Consider the following 22,424-nt stretch of genomic DNA (forward strand, 5'->3'; position numbering starts at 1 on the left):
TTGATAATTGTTCGTGGATAAAATGAATATTTATAACTGTCTTTAGATGTTTGTATTTGCCTAAATGAGGGCGGATTGCTATGTCTGGTTCTATTGTTTAGTGGGAACAAAAGGTTATGTGTAGGGCCTGCAACAATTTCATGAATAATTTTGTAAAAGAAAACAAGTCTGTAAGGTAAACGCCTAATTTCGAGTGGGTACCAATTTAGGTTTGTCATCATTTCAGTAACTGAGCTGGTGTAATGGAAGCAGTCATCGGGATACATTTGTATTTGAAAACCAAATAACAAGTCACTCAGGTTATTCAACAATAAGCAAATGAACCAAACCCTTTACAATTCGTATTAAGCTTTTGAACTCCACTGTATGAAAATAGTTCGAATCAACATTACTTATTGTTTATTTGACCTTGTGCTGTGTTCTGCTTTTTGGTCGATTTGTTGTCTCTTTGATGCATTCCGCGTTCCCTTCTCTATTTTGTGTATTGGCATGCATCGGGAAGCCCTACTGGTTTTTTCCCTAAATACAGATGGTTATCTTGTGTGTATGATTTCTTATTTCAATATTTCCTAAAAGCTTTAAAGACATGAATGTTCTTGAAACTTAAAAATGTGGAAAAACATGTATCTAAAAAGGACAAAAATATATATACTAGTATATATATACGGATATGCAAGAAAAACTATTCTAGGTGTATATGACTGGTTTACTATATATATCAAATGTTAAAAATATGCATTCAATGGCCGTTAACTATGTATTTTTAGTGTGTCATTACAAGACCCTACACGAAATCGTTCATGTCATCATGTACTTCATTGTGATGCACGCTTATAGTTTTAGATACTGATCTGGGCTGATCCTTGTGCCTTCTAGATTTCTTATACGGCGAAACACCAAATTCTTTTCCAAATCGAACGAATAGATAAATTCCAAAGCATGTTAAAGCAATGCTAATCAAAATTAATACTAGAGTTATCGCTCCTAATGCTTTGTACACCTGTGCGTGATTGGAACATCCGGGTGTGTCGTTAGAACTTGAACATGATTCGAGAACCCTCGAGGCGCCAAAAACAACAATTGCAACAAAATATCCAAGCATCGATATCACTGATAGAATCAAGTGGAGTATTACCTGCAAAGGAAAAGAAATATTTGTTTGTTATGCTATATAAATGTGTGCGCTTAATATCACTGTTTAATCGTTCATACAGTGTATATGTTACTCAAACTAAATCCGTCCGTCAAATGATAATCAAATGAAAATAAAATCAATAAAATGCAAACTTTTCACTTTGATGTGTTTAATTGAAAAAGAAGACAGGATATAAGGTTAATATATCATTCATGACAAAATCAGTACATGCAGAGCAAAAACACACACTAAAGCAAAAGAACAGCATTGTTTCAATTGCTGTCGCTACAAATCAAAGCCACAATGTGACCGAAGGCTGATTGAAAATAAATAATTGAATGCTCAGTAGATGATAAAATCCTTGCAAACATGTTTACTTTCTATTATAAATTTTATCTAACTGTAAAAGAATGAATGCAACATTCTACTTCATGACACATAATACCTCGAAACGGCCTAAACAAAACCGAAGAGAAAATGACATGCTCTCGGTTCGCAGTCGAATAAAGAGAATTATCTGACCCCAAACTGGAAAGAGTTTAAGACCGACAGACCATTACGCGGATTTGTTTTAACAACCTTGATTAATTGTGATGCGGACCTGTCACGGAGAAGACCATATAACTCGATTCATAGGATAACTTTGCTAGGTATAGATCACGTACCAAAATATTAAACAATGTGTATTTGGCCGTCTGGTATTTAAATTGCGCAATAAATCAAAAGCATAATTAGTTGAAAAGAATTTTCATTTTTTTAAGGGTTGTAACAGGAACGATTTGAAATTGAACCGTTGTAATTTAACGAGTCAGAAGAAGCTAATCAGACATTAACATAATCATACAGAAAATTAACTTACTAAGGCTGTTTCCGGTTCATCTGGCTTCTCCTTGACAAACAGACCTTGGACAGAGAAACATCCACCAACAGTTGCTTTGGCCATTACCTATATATATACAGACACAAAAATCAATAGTGTGTTTAAAATTCTTTATTACTTCTGTACTGACATGATTTATAACACACAATCTAAATTTGTCCGTTTATATTTTTTTTAAATTATGCAGACACTAAGGTTAAAACTCCCTCAGGCAACGTTGGCTTTGGTCGGATTTGGCGATTTTTAAGGTAGTATTTGCTTTAAAGCCTTTCAATGTTTTCGGTTCTTACTCATTCTAGATTTTCTGATGTGGCTTTGGGCGTTCCTAATAAAGGTTAATCTAGAAAAGAGTTACGATCTCATTAAATGTATAACGCATTGCTCTCACTCTATTTTTTTCCATTGTAGAACACCATGAAATTACCCGAATTATCAAAGTATAGAAACATTTGAGATATCTACTTTCGAAGCTTATATGACAATACAACGATAAGAAGTTGGTACGAAACCATTTTAATCACATTTTAAGTATATGCTTTATCAAAATGGAAGTTGATTGTTTCTCGTTGATGAATAGATTAATGCAGTTTTGGGAAAGGTTTACATTTTGATCTAGTCACCAATGTGTTTTTCATTAATCTTTCCCAGCTCAAAGTATTCTAATGCATAGTATGATTTTTAAATCAATTTAATTGTTGACTACAGAACAACAAACACACTCAATATGTGTGTCCTTTCTTTTGAAAGTACTCTTAATATTTCTTTAGCGTGAGCATGTACTTGTACATCCACACAACAGACAGGTTACTCTCTTTTGACAACTCTTTATGTGTTATTAATTTGAATTTCGTCAGCGTTACATGATTACATTTTACACTTGTTTGATCGTTTTTTAAAACTCACAACTGTTGCAGCTACAAACGATGCCACATAGAAAGGAGGCGTAGAATATAACTCTCCATCCATCCAGATTACTCCGATTATTCCGCAGACAAGAAGTCCAGTCATTATAATAGTGTCAACAATAAACAGTAAAAAGTGCGAACGGAAGGCTTCACGTCGTAAACCTGAAAATAATTTAAAAAAAAACATGCTCTGAGAGAAATCAAATCAATAATTCATGAGGTATTGAAAATTACAATCAGGACCCTCAAAAGTTTTCTTTTGTGTCCTTGGCTATCATTGCACCAGTCCAAAATTAGAAAATTAAATAATCACAATGGAAATATGTTATTATGTATTAGCACGTGTAGACTACCACAACTTGAAGATCGTTAGTCGACCGAGAGTATTATGAGTTCAGTAAGTGCGTAGATACCAGGATAATACAACAAAAATTTCAAAAAAGCCCGTCGATTTTTTTTGAAAATACATCAACTATTTCAAAAAAGCGCATGGCACTGCCTTTACACGAAGAATGGGATTGAACGTCCCCATTCTGAATAGAGATGTTTCAGCGTACTTGTACATCCTTCAAAACCAAAAAGAAGCCTAATTTGGCAAGGGTTTTTACTGTCGGCTGGAAGAAAACCAAAATGACCATATTTCTATTATTTTTTTAAACCTTGGTATTTTGAAAATGAATATAAAGAAGACCTATGTTAAGTGTAAATCAATATGACGGCAAATATAAAGATATAATTATATATATCTAGTAGTCAAGACACAACATTTCAACTTCGTCAATTAATGTCACGTGTAAATAAATACCTTTGTCTTTTATAAAATTTGATTTTGATGACGGATCTCGCACCGTATGCCTCATAACTTTTAAAACATATCCCTTTTAAGAGCCTGACATTTGTCCCTTGATGCATCCACCTCTAAATGTCATTGAGCTGAATTTAAGATTGTTGGATTGCTGTTTCTAAAGTCGTAATCCTCAAGTTTACCTAAAATGGTAGGTCCTTAAACAGGCGCGACTAAATAATGGGCAGAACATATAGACTGCCTCTGGAAAAATAAGGTTAAATTGCACAATGACTACAATTATGATATGCAACAGGCCACTCAAAAGTTTTGCTAGGGTTTTTAACGTTAGTAGAGTCTGGCATCGGATTTGACATCACCATGCTGACTGGACGTGGCAGCGAATTTACCCATCATGCTGCACAACTAAAAGGGACGTTCATATTTGGCAAGTAGTTTGTAAGGGAACCAAGAGTTACCATATTTCTATTCACCATGGCCAGTCGCCCTTGGATGTTTTTACCATCGAGTCATTGAACTATTTGGAAATTCGGTGATAATCTATGGCAAAAGGGTCATCAACTGCAGCAGGTGTAGCACGTAAAACTGATATGAAGTGAGAGAGCCATGTGGTATGGACTATTCGACTGCGCATAATTTCACGCATGAATTACAAAAGTATTTGTCGTAAATTGGATATATTTTTTTAAAATATTGTGATTGATTAGATATGTTAAATCATTGTAGTTATGTGACTAATAGAATATTTTCGTTATTATCCGTATTTTGACATTTCACCCATTTCACCATTTTTCCGCCAAAATTTGGGTTTTAAGGCAACCTATGACCGTGACCAATTTTTTTTATTTGCTCATTCTTTGAAGCTATAGTTCAGCTTTTTAAATTACAGTTTTGGACCAAGTGTCATAGAAAGTTTTTTTGATATTCCAATAAAAATATGTCAACACCTCTATTTTCCCTATCATTTCATTGAAAATGGTCCCTTTTACATATCTGTTTAATTAAAAGTAAAATTTTGAGCTTATATGGTCCGTGACCCCCTATTGTTTTTCGACCAATTTGATTCACTTTCTGTAAAGAATAAAATATCAAAAAATAAGGCACTTCTGATAGAAACTTCGAATATACCCGAGCCACCTTAAAGGATATGCCGAAGAGTGATATTTCATCATGTTTAATTTTATTTGAATTTGTGCTAATGTGAGGTTATGGAAACGCCTTTAAGCTTGCCAAAAAAAAAACCAAAAACAATTGCACCTGAAAAGGAATGAAAGCTAACTCATACATACCTCTGTTAGGTGTCTTGTACTCTCCCTGTAAACCTGGAGATTGATACATTGTATTTGCTGTAATAAAAAAATAATGTTAAGTATAAACCGAGGGAGAAGATCAAGAAAATATAATTAACTAGAACGTTACTAGTAGTAATTCTAACAGTAGACCGTAAAAAAAGGGTTTGATTTTAAATCCTTTTTTTCATGTCCTTCTGGTTAGAACAAGGTCGCTTTTGCATCACCTACTGGTGAGAACAGGGTCTTTTTTTAAACGGAAGTATTTGTCTAGAACAGGATCGCTTATTTAACTGTTTAAGATACAGCCTAGAGCCCAGGTCCAGAACAGTTAATACATTTTCTAAGCGTGTATAGAACAGGGTATGTTTTTCAACATTTTTGTTTAGAACAGGATATGTTTTTCAAAGTTTTCTGGTTAGAACAGGGTATGATTTGACAAGTGTTATACCAGAAAAAATGACCAGTAACACTTCCGAGACGGGTTTTTCTATTTTCAAATCTTTCTATAGGGGCCGTTTGTTTTTGTTTCTTAAAATACCATATTTTAAATATACATCAAGAACAAATTGATTTACATTAACGTTTATATTTTAGAACGAGAATTTACGATAACTTCAATTGGTCACAAAAAGGTATAATACACCTCATCACTTTTACTCCTATTAAGTATAACTAATCATGCTCTTAATGTTCTCCAATATTCAGATCTCTATTACAAGAAAATAAGAAAAATGTGAATATGGAACCAACTGCTTACAACCGTTTGGATATGGAATATCGAATAAACAGTAACGAACCGGCCGCGTACTTCAAACTCATGTGATCATACACTTTTTTATTAACCAACTAAGTGCATTATTGCCAAAAGTGACTGTTTATTAAAAATTACATATTTTCTGTAATGGCCCTGTTTTTCTGTAATGGCCCTGTTTTTTTTTCTGTTAGGGTTTTTAATAAAGTTAATAAAACTAAGTTGTAAAGAGTATAATACCTTTTAGTAACCAGCAACCAACATTAAAGAACCATATAAAGGGATCACTGTTCATCCTGTTTTTTAACACATATCTCTTTCAACTTAATATCTTGGATATTTGGTATATCTAAAGCTTTATAATGGTGAAGTACAAATAACTTTGTTCAAACTAAACTGTCATTAAAAGAGTAAGACAGTGCATCAAATTAGCAACAACACATACACTTTTGTTCAGTTGGTTAATAAATGTATTAAGAAATGGGTGTTTTTATAATGGCCCTGTTATATGTTCTCGGTCAGTAATAATGGCCTCGGATGTCTGTAATAGCCCTCGGCGTTGCCTCGGGCCATTATAGACTTCCTCGACCATTATTACTGACCTTGGACATATAACAGGGCCATTATAAAAAACACCCATTCATTAATACTATAGTAAGCTATATTTATTACAAGTGTATGTATTAATCAGCATTGATGAAAATAACATAAATTCAACACGAAAGAATTGATGTAATGAAATAAAAAATAAACACGGTGTTTAATAACTGACACATATTATTTTTGTCATAGTTATTTTCTTCTTTTAGTATGAATTTTATTATCATAAAAAGGGGGTTCCGTTCAAAGAGAAGACTGTTGTTTTCGTTAAAAAAACCTCCCATAGATATCGTATAATTTGTAATTCATAAATACAAATATTGTCTCAGCCTTATAAAGTATACTACATGTTTTCTGATACATATTAATTAGTAAAACTGTATAATTGTGAAAATAACTAACCTTCACAACAGTAAGATATCTTTGTTTATTTATAATAATAGTTAATAGTGAATAAAAACATGTAAAAACAACTTTAATCAATACATACATTGTACAAAAATCTTCGATACGGAACGTGCACTTTTTATATTCTCTTTGTAGTCCGAGTCTTTAAACACTGAAGAGATATCGTATTTGTCCATGTCGAAAGTTCAATTGATTTCATTTTTTAAATTAAAAGTTTGATTATTTGAAGAAGACAACGTTTACGATTTTAATCGTATGTATATACGAACACATTTTTCTATTTTCGTTTAGAATGAGTTTTAAAGAAAAAAATAGATTTTCGAAAATAAAATGTGCAAAATTAAGTTTTTAAATCGAAATTTAAGGTTTATATTGATTTCGGGCAACGATATTCAACAAAATCATTTCAATAAAAACAGTTTATGGTACATTGGATAATGTTACAGAAAAGAAAATAACGGACAACTTAACAGTAGAAAAAGGTAAAACTAAAAGTATGGAAAATAATGGACTAAACATCTGGAGTGAGGCGCAAATGTGTTCGTATATACATACGATTAAAATCGTAAACGTTGTCTTCTTCAAATAATCAAACTTTTAATTTGAAAAATGAAATCAATTGAACTTTCGACATGGACAAATACGATATCTCTTCAGTGTTTAAAGACTCGGACTACAAAGAGAATATAAAAAGTGCACGTTCCGTATCGAAGATTTTTGTACAATGTATGTATTGATTAAAGTTGTTTTTACATGTTTTTATTCACTATTAACTATTATTATAAATAAACAAAGATATCTTACTGACAGCAACCAGACAACAACATAAGGCCAAAAGAAAATTAAAAAGGAAAAGACATCTTATAATATGCATTTGACGGGGGTGGGGTGGTGGTTGGGGTGGGGGGTGGGTGGGGTGGGGTGGTGCAGGGGTCCTGATCCCGAAATCCCGATGTCCCGAATTTATAGAAATTTCAATCCCGCCATACCGAAATTCGAAAAAAAGAATAGCCGGATCCATAAAGGATCGATCCCGAAATCCCGTGCTGAAAAACACCCGATCCCGGAGTCCCGTTTAAGGTCCCACCTCATTTGTGTAGATGGACTAAATAACAAAACATAATATTACCAGTCATGTCTCAGCCTGTGTGCGATTGTTTTTTTCTTGCTTTTTTTTTTGGTTGGGGGAAAAGGGGGGGGGGGTTGTAGACATATCAAACATAAATATGACCATGTACAGAATTTTACAAAATCGTTAATTGAAGATTTTACAGAATAAGCGTTATATCTAAAGATAAAAAAAACATTTAGGTCCACACTTCATATGGACCCTTGGACCCGAAAAAATCGTTGGATTATCTCGGTGTTGCTGGTCAGTAATGAATAAAAAATCACTGGTCAATTTAAAGGTTGTTGTAAGTGATGCAATATATTCCTATTTTCCTGTTCCCCTTATGTAACTTCCAGTGTTATTAAAGTTTACATTCATCAAAGCCTTAGTTTAATTTAGTTTCTTGTCATTACTACCCCCCCTTTTATTTGTCGCATGTTGTGTATCATGTACTGATTCTATATATACTTCGAGCATACATATGTACACTTATTGAACACTAACCATTTAGTAAACTTTTAAAAACGTTTTTGTAGACTTGTATACAATAAATTTTATACAAAACAAAAAAGATATTAACAAAGATGTCAGTTTGTCTGCGTGTTTTACTTGTTAACTTAAAGATTTGTAAATAACCACACGACACTCTTTCAAGAATTTGTAGAATCATTGATATAATATTTGTTTATATATGCGATGTTAAGCAGCAGTATATGGACAGAACACGGTCTGTCGTGATATAGTACCAAAACACTAGCTTTTACATGTTCCGCTGCTAAAAAAAAACGTTTTTTTTTCAAAAGTGGTCAAATCATATATCGGAACGGAGAAAAGGTGTAAACAGATGACTAACAAGATAGTCTAAGAGATTTATGAATAGGTTACCCAAAAAATGACAAAGTTCAACTATCTCTCATTAGAGCAAATATTAATAAAGATCAAAACCCTGACCACATGCAAACAATATACAAACAAACTATAAAGGGGACGGACGGACGAAAGGACGGGTGGCCAGACGGAATGACGGACGGACAGACGTACAGGGGTAGTTGAGGGGGCATACAAAATATAGCTTCAATTACATCTTTAATTGCGTCAACATGTAGACAGTAACCCTGATGATTTCTATTTTTTTTTATGATTTTACCATTTTTGCGTTCATGTACTTACAACGTATTTTTGTCTGAATTAGTAATTGTTTTAGATATGCATATTGATAATGAACATACATGTATCACATTTTTTACAACGTATAATTTCTTTTTAAAATGTTCCATAAAAGAGGGTCTGATTATGGTTTAATGAATACAGAATAATAGGCAAAAATTGCAGAATAAAATGCAAAAAAAAAAAAAGAAAAAGAAAAAGTGTATAATGAGGTGCTAAAATATAAAGAATAAAGAATATTGGTAATACTAAATAAAAATTTATGATAATTATCCAAACTCTTATGATAAAAAGAATCTATCAATACGAAACACATAATCATCGTGCATAATCAACACGAAGAACGTTGGAAATTATTAGCATGATAACTTGACGTTATATAATAAAAATTACGACGTCACGAATTTTGATGTTTTTTTTTGTCAAAATGTTGGGTTTGCGTCGCTTCTACAGGGAAAACGAAGTCGATGACCATATTTTTTTTTAATATCATCTAATTCGTAAGACAAAGAGGAAAAACATACTTATTAAAAAAAAAATCGTTGGAACGGTTCTCGTGATTTATACCAGAAACCGAAAATTGTAGAAGAAAAATATAGATTTACCCTATATATTCAATGTAATTTAGTACCCTCTTGGACCATTTTAAAAATGGATTTTTCTTGAAAACGAAGTCGGTGACATATACTTTTTTTTTTACATTTTCTGATGTGTATTTTCAATATCTAATTGAGTTCTTAGTTTTAAAAAAATCTATGGACTAGTTTATTTACTGAAGCTTGACCTTAATGCCATGTAAGAAAGTGACGTTATCAAATTTAAATGAACGTTACAAACTTTGTTGCATTAGAATCGCTGTTATCGGCTTCATAGTTATTTCGTGGCAATCACAGTTTGTTTTACTATCTCCTTGTAATCTTAAAAGATTCAAAACCAATGTGAGGTGGCTTCTTATCTATTCTGGTTTTACTGTGTCAAGTTTCATTTATATCTCTTTGTATATATCTATTTAAAGAAGAGCTTCAATTTTCAAAAGTCCGTGGTACATTGTGCGTACTAAAGCTTTTTTCACTTATAAAAAGGAGGCTGCAAAAATGCACAAGTGGCATACATATTATTATTTCTTTGAACTATCTAAATGCAGAGTACAGTCAATTAGTGTTATTTTCTAACAACAAAGACGCATTATCACTTCACGCATCTTGTTTTTTTTTCATTGAATATTGACATGGTTGAAATAAAAAAAAACAGCACTAAAAACATTTGTATTTATACAATATTTTAACAAAAATTCTATTCTACATAAGTCTTTTACATAGACGTATGCAGCTAGACCAAAGTCTAAAGCCTGTATCAATTCCTCAGTAAATTCTTTATACATGTTTTACATGTTGTAATATTGAAAAAAAAAATGTTTGATGAGCATTTGATTGGGATTCAAAATTCAATTTTTCTATATTAAATATTTTCGTATGGAGTATGAAAACTTATAATGGCAAATATATTTCTTTCTTTTAGTTCAATTCTTTTTTGACGAAATATCTGGTTTAAAGAACGAGAAAAGTGCTTACCGTGAAAACAGGCGAAGTTTCATAAAACTTTGGAGTATGATTACCGTACTCAGGTTTCAAATCCTACAATAAAAATACTGGAAATGACGTTTCGAGCACACACAGCTAAATCAATTTTAATTACTACATATACGTTTATGAATTGTTAAGCGCTCGTAAACATACTTTTCTCAGGAAACTACAATACAAGGATTTCTGAAATTTTGTTTTAGCGTTTATCATGTTTATATACATTTGTAAGTCACATATATATACTGCGTGATGCGTTTTCATATTCATCACTCGGCAACTTCCTGTTTACCGAACACTTGTTTGATTTTACACATGATAGCCAAGTTGAAAATTTTCGTCACATTTTTCTTAGGAACTACAAGACAAGATTTCTGAAATTTGGTTTCATTGTTTATACAAGTCAGCTATACCGTGTGATGCGTTTTCAGGTTCATCACTCAACAACTTCCTGTTTACCGAACACTTGCATATTTTTACACTATTAATATTTTCCACTTGCGGAGGTGGCATCATCAGTGAGCAGTAGCTCGCAGTTTCACTTGTTTATTCTGGTATCACCTAAGTTGAACAAAGGTATAAAGGAAAACAAATTAATTAACATTACATTGCGTTGTACATTGAGCCATTCCAGTTAATATAAAGTGGGGATGGGTGGTCCTTTCTGAGGGGTGTAAAATTTATACATCTTAGGGGTGAAATGTTTTTTTTCATCTGACAGGTACACTTGTACGCAAACAACTTCTGAGGGTCTTGGCAGCAGTAAATAATTAAAAATAATTACATCTTAGGGGTAACAAAAATGCCTATGTCAGATCTAATGGGTGCTTTGAAATGTAGACAGTTTTCTATCATGCGTTATCTGGTATTGTTTTGAAAATTCTGATGGGTACAATCCTTGCAGTAAAAAATTCTGATTGGTCATTTTTTCCCATGAAAGCCCATCCACCCAACATGAACAGGAACTCTTCATCTGAAAGGTCTTATTTTTTATATCCGATAGGTAGTTTTTTATGATGTTTTTTTCTGATACGTATAAAAAAAAATCTCCTCATCCATCACCACCTGTCAGAAATTAACTGAAACGGCCCATTTGTTGAGGAAGCATTCAATGTGGGTTATATAACAATGGTTTGCTCAGTATAGCCGACAGGTTAACATCAGAATCCAGTTTGTCATCTATAATTCAAATACATTGGCATAATTGTATATGTTAAGATTTTAGGGTGCATTTTATTTAGCATTCATTGAATTTAATTTAACTGCCACTGATTAGTTTGGAGTATACGACCATATCTTCCGGGCAACAAAATGGTACATCTGGGACGTTTGATGATTATGTTCAATACTGGGTCGAAGCCAATACAAGTCGATGTTACACAACCAGTTAATATTCCTGGACTGAACAGAAATAATACGGATGCATAGATATAAGAAGATGTGGTATCAGTAACAACAAGACGACTCCCAATCCAAGTCACAATTTATAAACCATTATAGGTCACAGTACGGTCTTCAATACGGAGCCTAAACAGCAAGCTATAAAGGCCCAAAAAAATATCTAGTGTGAAAACATTCAAACGGAATTTATTTCAATTAAAAATGTAAAATTTCATCGAAAAAACCCATTCCCAAAACTTTATTTGACTCAGTCAGATATACCCAACAGTTTGATATATTTGCATGTCAATTGCTTTTTTGTCTCATTGTTGATTTTGCTTTGCTATTGGTTGATTTTGAGCGTCGTTGATGAAGTTGACATCGTTTGTAGTTTATTGGTACTGTTGCTGTCACTGCTTATTGATGGATGGAGTCTGATCATGGAGATCCCGCTTATTGTTTTGTCAGAATCCCTTATTCCACAAACGACTTCATTTTCCGTTTTTCCCCAAAAATGATTCAGTTTTCATGTGTTAATCCCGCATCATGCTTACACCCAAATACGACATAATGAATATGGTATGTTAAGCCCATATAACAGCACTTGTGTTTTAAAATGAAATATTAAAAAAAACTTTGGGTTTAACGAAATACCGTGGATTTCATACAACAGGAATTAGTTACCTTATCTGTATTTGGGGGAAAAAATCGAATTTCATGCCCTTAATGCGTTTTATTTTGTGCTTCATCTGGCGATTGCAACTTTTTCGTTTTGAGCCTTAATCATGAGTCTTTTGTAAACAAAATGGCATGCGACGGACACCTGCTAATCTTGGTTTCTTGTTATGTCTAGCCACACTATTTAGTCAACAAACTATAGGGTATATTCAGAGTAATTTCCATTAGCGTTTTTTACACTGCATTATTCACCAAATCACTATGCATTATTAAAGGCATACTACTAAACTGTTCATGACATCTCATGGCATTATAAAAAGAAAGATCACAAAAATACTGAACTTCGAGGAAAATTAATTCGGAAAGTCCATAATCACATGGCAAAATCAAATAACAAAACGCATCAAAAACGAATGGACAAGAACTGTCATATTCCTGACTTGGCACAGGCATTTTCAAATGTAGAAAAAGGTGGATTAAACCTGGTTTTATAGCGCTAAACCTTTCACTTTGATGACAGTCTCATCACACAACTATTGATTTGCATTCAATTCAGTGCATCAATACAAGATGCAAACTGATCCTTTTCTACATTAATAACAAAATTTGAATAAAAGGCATTGTCTTTATTACACATCTGAGATTAGAATTTAAAAAGGATGAAAATTAGATTATGTGCCAGTCTCGTAACAATCAGAGTTTTATAATCCATCTGATTGCAAATCATAAGACTAAGTTTAATTACATACCTTCCTCATTATTTATGGATTTTACTTTTTAGAGCATTGAAATATCAATAACAACATTAAATTGCATACAATATTTAATCTGATAACGGATAGCATTGGAATTTTAATAGAAATACGGGATTAACAAGTCCAGTAGTTAATTATTCTGCAAGCTTGAAAGCTTTAAATTTATTCTGTATGAAAATAATATCTATACATATTTGTTTTACCATTTCCGTTTGGTAATTGTTATATTGATCGATTAATCAAATAAAAAATCAAAACAAAAACGGAAAGAAACGAAAAAATCTTGTATAAGCTTTGAGAAGTCCTAAATACAAGACTATGTTTATTTTCAGAGCTAACACGGTGTCCAAGAACTGCATTCAGATGACTTGTTTTTGTTTTGTTGTACTTTAACTGCATCGTCAGAACAATTATAAAAGACATCTTCGCATTAAATGTAAAGGCTTATGACGACACTGACGAAGATGTCAAATCAGATCACTAGGTATAATTGAAAGCATACTACTAAACTTGTCATGACATCTCATGGCATTATGAAATATCATCACATATTAAACTATTGATTTGCATTCAATTCAGTGATATAAATGCAAGATGTATACTGACCTTTAAATGTCATTGATATCAAAATTTGAATAAAAAGGATTTTCTCTTTTACATATCTGAGATTAGAATTAAAAAATGACGAAAATAAGATTCTGTTTCAGTCTCGTAACAATCAGAATTGTATAATCCATCTTATTACAAATTATTAGTTTAATAACATACCTTCCTCAATATTTTATTTAACACAATAAGGACTTTCCGTTGTGAATTTTCCTCGGAGTTCAGTATTTTTTGGATTTTACTTTTTAAAGCATTGAAATATCAATAACAACATTAAATTGCATACAATATTAAATCTGATAACGGATAGCATTGGAATTTTAATAGAAATACGGGGCTTACAAGTCCAGAAGTTAATTATTCTGCAAGCTTGAAAGCTTTAAATCTATTCTGTATGAAAATAATATCTATACATATTTGTTTTACCATTTCCGTTTGGTAATTGTGATATTGAACGAGCAACCAAATAAAGAATCAACATAAAAACGGAAAGAAACGGAAAAATCTTGTTTAAGCTTTGAGAAGTCCTAAATACAAGACTATGTTTATTTTCAGAGCTAACACGGTGTCCAAGAACTGCATTTATATGACTTTTGTTTTTGTTTTGTTGTACTTTAACTGCATCGTCAGAACAATTATAAAAGACATCTTCGCATTAAATGTAAAGGCTTATGACGACACTGACGAAGATGCAAATCAGATCACTAGGTATAATTGAAAGCATACTACTAAACTTGTCATGACATCTCATGGCATTATGAAATATCATCACATAGTAAACTATTGATTTGCATTTAATTCAGTGATATAAATGCAAGATGTATACTGACCTTTAAATTTCATTGATATCAAAATTTGAATAAAAAGGATTTTCTCTTTTACATATCTGAGATTAGAATTAAAAAATGACGAAAATAAGATTATGTTTCAGTCTCGTAACAATCAGAATTGTATAATCCATCTTATTACAAATTATTAGTTTAATAACATACCTTCCTCAATATTTTATTTAACACAATAAGGACTTTCCGTTTTGAATTTTCCTCGGAGTTCAGTATTTTTTGGATTTTACTTTTTAAAGCATTGAAATATCAATAACAACATTAAATTGCATACAATATTAAATCTGATAACGGATAGCATTGGAATTTTAATAGAAATACGGGGCTTACAAGTCCAGAAGTTAATTATTCTGCAAGCTTGAAAGCTTTAAATCTATTCTGTATGAAAATAATATCTATACATATTTGTTTTACCATTTCCGTTTGGTAATTGTGATATTGAACGAGCAACCAAATAAAGAATCAACACAAAAACGGAAAGAAACGGAAAAATCTTGTTTAAGCTTTGAGAAGTCCTAAATACAAGACTATGTTTATTTTCAGAGCTAACACGGTGTCCAAGAACTGCATTTATATGACTTTTGTTTTTGTTTTGTTGTACTTTAACTGCATCGTCGGAACAATTATAAAAGACATCTTCGCATTAAATGTAAAGGCTTATGACGACACCTACGAAGATGAAAAATCTCTTCACATATCTAAAGTAGAAGCTTTAATTCATTGCTCAATGGAATGTTTAAACCAGAATCGTTGCGTATCCTATTTTTACAATGGAGTATCGAACACGTGTATCCTACATGAAGATCCGTTTACATATACAATCCGGTCACAGTCTGGAGCGGGATGGAAATTTTACATTACTATTATCAGTAAGTAAAAGGGTAAATCGTTATTCATATTGAATATTATAATTTAACAATAAAAAGATATTAAAGATACAAAACTGAATAGTAATTAAAGAATTCTGCTGGATAAAAAAAAAAAAAATGGTAACAAAGTTTGTATTGGCATAAAATTGCGAAATATTTCTCTTGTAAATTTTTTCTTTAAGGAAAAGTTAACAATTTATGCTTTAACATGTTTAAGGAGGTAAATCTTGCTTAAAAAAAACAACTTTTAAAATCATCAGTACGTTTGTGTCAAACATATAATTATTCTAAGCTTCTAGTTAACATTGATTATTTCAAATGACTATCTGGTAAATACTTAGAATACATTTATGATCTTAGATGGAAATTTTACATTACTATTATCAGTAAGTAAAAGGGTAAATCGTTATTCATATTGAATATTATAATTTAACAATAAAAAGATATTAAAGATACAAAACTGAATAGTAATTAAAGAATTCTGCTGGATAAAAAAAAAAAAAATTGTAACAAAGTTGGTATTGGCATAACATTGCGAAATATTTCTCTTGTAAATGTTTTCTTTAAGGAAAAGTGAACAATTTATGCTTTAACATGTTTAAGGAGGTAAATCTTGCTTAAAAAAGAACCAACTTTTAAAATCATCAGTACGTTTGTGTCAAACATATAATTATTCTAAGCTTCTAGTTAACATTGATTATTTCAAATGACTATCTGGTAAATGCTTAGAATACATTTATGATCTTAGATTTAAAACAAAATAACTGATTTAAAGAGTTATCTCACTGAACCATGGTCTTGCCCCTTTTAATAAATAATAAAAAAGAAAACTTTACAGTGTTCAATTATCTATTGTCACACACAATTTATTCTACATTTGTTTGCAGTAGGTAATGAACATGCACACGCAAGGATGAACTCCATTTGAATGTATTTTAGAAATTTCTGGTCCAATTTTCAAGTAATGCACGTTTTCACAGATTTTGAGTAAAGAATATTCTAAACAGAAAACTTGTTCAAAACGAACTGCAAGTGACGTTATATACATGCAAACGCTATAACCAATAGATATTGGAAGATGTGGTGTGAGTGCAAATGAGACAACTCTCCATTCAAATAACAATTTATAAAAGTAAATCATTATAGGTCAATGTACGGCCTTCAACACAGAGCATTGGCTCACACCGAACAATTAGCTATAAAGGGCCCCAATATTACTGTGTAAAACCATTCAAACGGGAAAACCAACGGTCTAATCTATATAGAAAAGCACATTGTATTTTAAAATTTGTGTAAAGACGATTTGGACGATATACATATTACACGATAGTTTTAAATTTCAGCAGACTCTGGTCGATGCAAGCCTGATTTCTTTTACTATCGATATCTCGATCTATGCTATAAATTCGGAGCAGCAATAAATGCTACCGATTCTACCATTACTACGATATGTAGTGAACCTAACGAAGATATTGTGAGGGTCGATTCTGAAGAAAGACAATCCTACATAGAAACAATCACAGGTACTTTTTGTATACAGAGGCGGATTTAGGGGGGATTCAGAAAATTTTATGTTGATTATATAGGGAATCACTAAAGCGTGACGGGAGCGATTTTGTCAGATTTTAAGAATCCTCCGGATTTATCCATTTGATTGCCTTAAAACAGTTTCTTAGCACCGAGACTTGTCAAAGGTAAAGCTATGAAAAAAATCCGCCAAAATTTCAATGACTTATTTCCAAAACAAGCACATTGACCTATATTTTATTTTTTGCTCATTTGGTTCTTTTATTAATCCCCTGTCAATATATAGACAATAACTGTTTAGTGTCTTTAAATGTCAGCTGTATTTGTACGAGGCTAGGAAACAAGGTATATGCGAGCTTTTAGCGAGCTAATACACCTGTTTCGAGCCGAGTACAAATGCAGCTGATATTTAAAGACACTAAACAGTTATTGTCTTTATCCTGCAATTAATTCTGTATATTATATGTGTTTTGAAAGACACAAAACTCATGTTTTGCATTTATTTTCGATTTGAAATTCCTTGAGGCCACTGTAGTAATACGATACAGTAATCACACATTCAGCTGAAGACGGGTTCGCAAAAAAAGAAATTCGAATTTGAAACAGGAGTGTACGTGTTGTCCTATGCTTCAGACTCGACATGCACTAAACATGCAGGCTGAAATTGACATCATGGTTGTTTTTGTTACACAATCATACACATTCAAGTTTTGAAATCGATAGTTGTCATCGTAGAAAAGACTGCTGTTCATGTGTGTATGTTATCAGAAAATTGTTGTGATTCTTTTTGATCTAAAGAAATGTTTGAAAACAAACAGAACGTATAAAAGTAATTGTTAATTCGCAATTGATATGTCATTAGAATGCGACTGCAATACACATTCTGAGGTCACACAGGTTCATACAATACTCAGTCCGGCAGTGGGCGGAGCTTAAAAGCGATATCTGTATAGTATTCAGATACAGCATAGCGATATCTGTAGGGCTGTATCTGTATAGTAGAACACCCAATTGAAGGATAAATACTAGTGAAACGTTATGAAAAGCTTGTTATTTTGAAACTGAGTAGCGAACTAGTTTTTTTTTTTACCAAAATATGATACAAAGTAAAAAGAAATTCTAGATATATTTACACAAACAAAACAAAAGAAAATAATAGTTCAGATGTATTTACTGAAAAAAAAAAGAATGAACAAAAGTATCAAACATGAAATTCTTAAACAATTGGAATTAATCAAACGTGACAAAATAATCAAACGAATGGAAAACACCCTCAATAGCTGACCTGATAGCGCACTTTCCCCTACGACAATGATATGTTTTTTTTATTGCACCGAGGGTAGATAATATCGTTATGATTGGTTTAACGCCTTTATGTGGAGACCCACAATGGATCCGTAGGGGGGTAGTAAATGTCATTGGATGTTCCTGACGTAGCGTCATTCAGCTAATGGTGACGTCATCTATTAATTGTGTTGTGTTTTATTGTTAAACTTTCTATAAAACGGAACAGAACAAGTAAAGCGTGCGATAAATTTTTTATATGGTTCATAACTAACCCCCTACCTACCATAGAGGGTGAATACAATCCATAGAAGATTTCGCCTTCGGCATCTACTCCTATGGATTTTACTCATCCTCTTTGCATCCGTAGTGGGTCAGTAGCGAACGATACAACTTATAATAGCTAGCAAATTTGTCACTTGCATGCCACCATTTCATACTTGTGTAAAGCGCTTTGTCGGATTCTTAGTGTACAAACCGAGGTGATTTTTTTTGGTAAATTGTTATAAAATACCCAAAAAAAAAGACGTATAACCTGCTGGTGAAAATTGAAAAATACTTACAAAATTATTAAAATGTACTGTGAGATAAAAAAGTGAAATCTCAAAAAATTCTGAACTCCGAGATAAGAGATATTTGTCCTTAACAGTAAACACTCAGTGATAAGAGATATTTGCCCTCAACAGAAAACACTCGACTGTTCCATTATCTTTAGAGTTGGTGTAGACATACAGCTAGTTATAAACCTGGATTATTTCACCATTTTTTACATAAGGAAAATCCAGAACCAAGTCAGGAATATGAAAGGTATTTTCTATTCGTTAAATGTGTTTGAGCTTGTGATTTTTCCATAAATAAGGAACTCCTAGATTTAATTTCATCTTGGAATTCGAAACGTAACCTTTAGGTTACTCTGATATCTATTTCATTAGAAAAAGACAATAGATACCAAAGAGACGTTCATACAATTTGTATATGTCAAAAATTAAATGCATAGGCAAAAGAGATAAACAATCGAAAGAAAAAACCACGATCTATACAAAATGAAAAATAAACAATCTGAAAATAAAACTCACCCCAACAAATTATTAGCGATTACCATATTTTGACCAACATAATCATCGAAAGCACAATAAGGAGAGAAGTGGGAGATACTAAAGGGATATTTTATCTGAATGGTCAAGAACAAACTGTCAATGTAATGACAAAAAAAATATCATAGAAAAAACGACTATAAAAGTCTGCAAAACACAACTTACAACACTAAGGCAGGCCAAATATGAACCCTACCAAAATCAGACAAAGATTTCAGGTGCTCATGTTTTTTTTTCCTTCTCCATCATGATTTTTTGGCATATTTAAATTCTGATAATATTTAAAATTTCAGCTGACATTGGTCTTGTGTACAACATCGCCATCTGTATTCAGGGAACAAGCATGCTAAACTCATCACACCAATGGACATTTAATGATGGGACCAGAATGCCGTATTCAAAATGGGCTAAAGGTCAACCGGATGCAAATGGAACATTTATACGGATGTTCCGATCCCACAAGTACAAATGGTACAGTTTGGTTGATGACAATATGTGCTCTTACATCTGTGAATACAAATACAATGACAGTGTATAAAATGTAAATCGAACACTTGTAAAACACAACTTTTTGTCAAACTTTGACAACGTCTAAGACCATTATTGAACAACGAAAATCCTACCACTATACCGTGTGTCTAACTGTATTTCCCGTCTCTCAAGAGCACACATGTAATTATTCGAAGAGCTCGTTAGCCTCGCACTTTAAATATTAAAATTTTACTCTATCGGGGGAAAAGTATCGTAACACTTTGATACAATGGTTTAATTTTTGTCTCAACTTGGCAGATTGCGTACTTAATCTAACGAAGTAGCGGATTCACCCGAGGATCGCCGATTGGAATGTGTTCTATTCGTCACAACTCGGCCGATTCCGTACCTTCATCTAACCAAATAGCAGGATTGTCTATTTTGGTTGAATATATATTGCTTGTTAATATGCTCCTGCATTTTGTAAATGAACTTGTAACAACGTATTTGATTTTAGCGAGAGAAATTTATATATTTGTGAAAAATTAGTTCATATTTTTCGATATCACAAATCATTTACTAAATTTTATCATCGGTATAAGGACATAATTCGTAAATATAACTCAACATGCATACATCTTATGCGTTCAGGTATTTCACGTCCAATCTTTTATGGTAATATTCTTTTTAAAGCACAAAAATGTCAGTATTCACCCTAAAAGCTAACTTAACCTTTAAACACTCTTATTGAGAAGGAATATAGTTCCAATACTGTTGTCAGGTCATTAAAGATTGCATATTTTGGTTTTAATATTGATTCACTTATAGGGTCTTTACATCGGAATTAAACACATTTATTCTAAAAGCAGTTGTTGGCATGCCACGATATATGTTCTTCTCATATATTTCATGATGGTATAATACTAAACCCTAAACAGGAGGGATTGTGCCTGATTCTCATATGATGAAAACATAATCTTTCAATCAGTTTGATTGAGGTATGAAGCTGGCATGTCAGTAACTGCTAGTAGTCTGTTGTTATTTATGTATTAGTGTAATTTTGTTTATTTTCTTTTGTTTCATATTCTGACATCGGACTCGGACTTCTCTTAATCTGAGTTTTACTGTGCGTATTAGTGCGTTTGTTTTTTCTACATTGGCTAAAGGTATAGGTGGAGGGTTGAAATCTCAAAAAACATGTTTAACCCCGCCGCAATTTTGCGCCTGTCCCAAGTCAGGAGCCTCTGTCCTTTGTTAGTCTTGTATGATTTTTAGTTTTAGTTTCTTGTGTATAATTCGGAGTTTAGTATGACGTTCATTATCACTAAACTAGCATACATATTTGTTTATGGGCCAGCTGAAGGAAGCCTCCGGGTGCGGAAGTTTCTCGTTACATTGAAGACCCATTGGCGTCCGTCGACTGTTGTCTGCTCTATGGTCGGGTTGTTGTTGCTTTGACACATTCCCCATTTCCTTTCTCAATTTTATTGACCTCTTAAAAGTTTTAATGGACAAATATTTTAATAATACATTTATATTACAAGTTGATATGTTTCGATATAACATCAATATTTCTAATCAACAAACATACCACTCAGTATGCAAATGTTCAGGTCAAACTTTCAAAAAAGAGTGCTAATTAACTGAATGGCACTAATTTAACAATACACAAGAAAAGATGCACTGCACATCAAGTCAATAATGTAAAGGCCAGAACATCATGTAGTTATGCAAACGTCTTACTCTTTGTTTTGACATGAGATTTGCCGGAACCCACCAACCACATAGTACATATTTTTTTGTTTTAAAGTTGGGTATATTTGCATGAGTTTTGAAAAAAAAACAATCAACCATTAAACCCCACGTTTCACTTCATTCATTCAAACTTCAAGATTATTTTTTCGGTGGGTCTTCAGGGTTAAATGTTCTTTTCTTATACATATATTATGATAAGAGAAATGTTTTTGAATTGAGTAAACTAATTGTGTGCGAACATTCTAATAGTATAACAAAAAATAAAATTTAATAGATTGAGGAAAACACAAATCCGGTTACATACTTAAACTGAGAGAAACACATCAAGTACAAGGGGAGAACTACGACACACCAGAAACACCACATTAACATAAAACACACAGAAACGAACTATGATGTTACAATAGCCATACAGGTTACCAAAACGTCTGATAATATCTTAAACAATTAAAATTTAAATAGAACAAAACCCAAAGATTTCATCAGCAAATAAAGGATTGACATACAAAAAAAACATAACAAAGAGCAT

At 32.3% G+C, this 22,424-nt stretch overlaps 2 protein-coding genes across 2 annotated transcripts; one reads left to right on the forward strand and one right to left on the reverse strand.

The window, feature by feature from the left end:
* Positions 1 to 688: 688 nt before the first annotated feature.
* Positions 689 to 6,816, reverse strand: LOC139499547 (uncharacterized). Its single transcript, XM_071288270.1, has 5 exons — positions 6,771 to 6,816; positions 5,015 to 5,071; positions 2,919 to 3,082; positions 1,995 to 2,081; positions 689 to 1,135 (listed from the first exon to the last, which is right to left on the reverse strand). The coding sequence occupies exons 2-5, from the start codon at positions 5,061 to 5,063 to the stop codon at positions 785 to 787; spliced, it is 651 nt and encodes a 216-aa protein (XP_071144371.1). The 5' UTR covers positions 5,064 to 5,071; positions 6,771 to 6,816; the 3' UTR covers positions 689 to 784.
* Positions 6,817 to 15,496: 8,680 nt separating this feature from the next.
* LOC139499548 (uncharacterized) lies at positions 15,497 to 20,253 on the forward strand. Its single transcript, XM_071288271.1, has 3 exons — positions 15,497 to 15,764; positions 17,108 to 17,287; positions 19,963 to 20,253. Exons 1-3 carry the CDS (start codon positions 15,623 to 15,625, stop codon positions 20,205 to 20,207), a joined length of 567 nt encoding a protein of 188 aa, XP_071144372.1. The 5' UTR covers positions 15,497 to 15,622; the 3' UTR covers positions 20,208 to 20,253.
* The last annotated feature ends 2,171 nt before the right edge of the window (positions 20,254 to 22,424 follow it).

The sequence above is a fragment of the Mytilus edulis genome, chromosome 12, assembly GCF_963676685.1.
Source record: "Mytilus edulis chromosome 12, xbMytEdul2.2, whole genome shotgun sequence".
Taxonomy (NCBI): domain Eukaryota; kingdom Metazoa; phylum Mollusca; class Bivalvia; order Mytilida; family Mytilidae; genus Mytilus; species Mytilus edulis.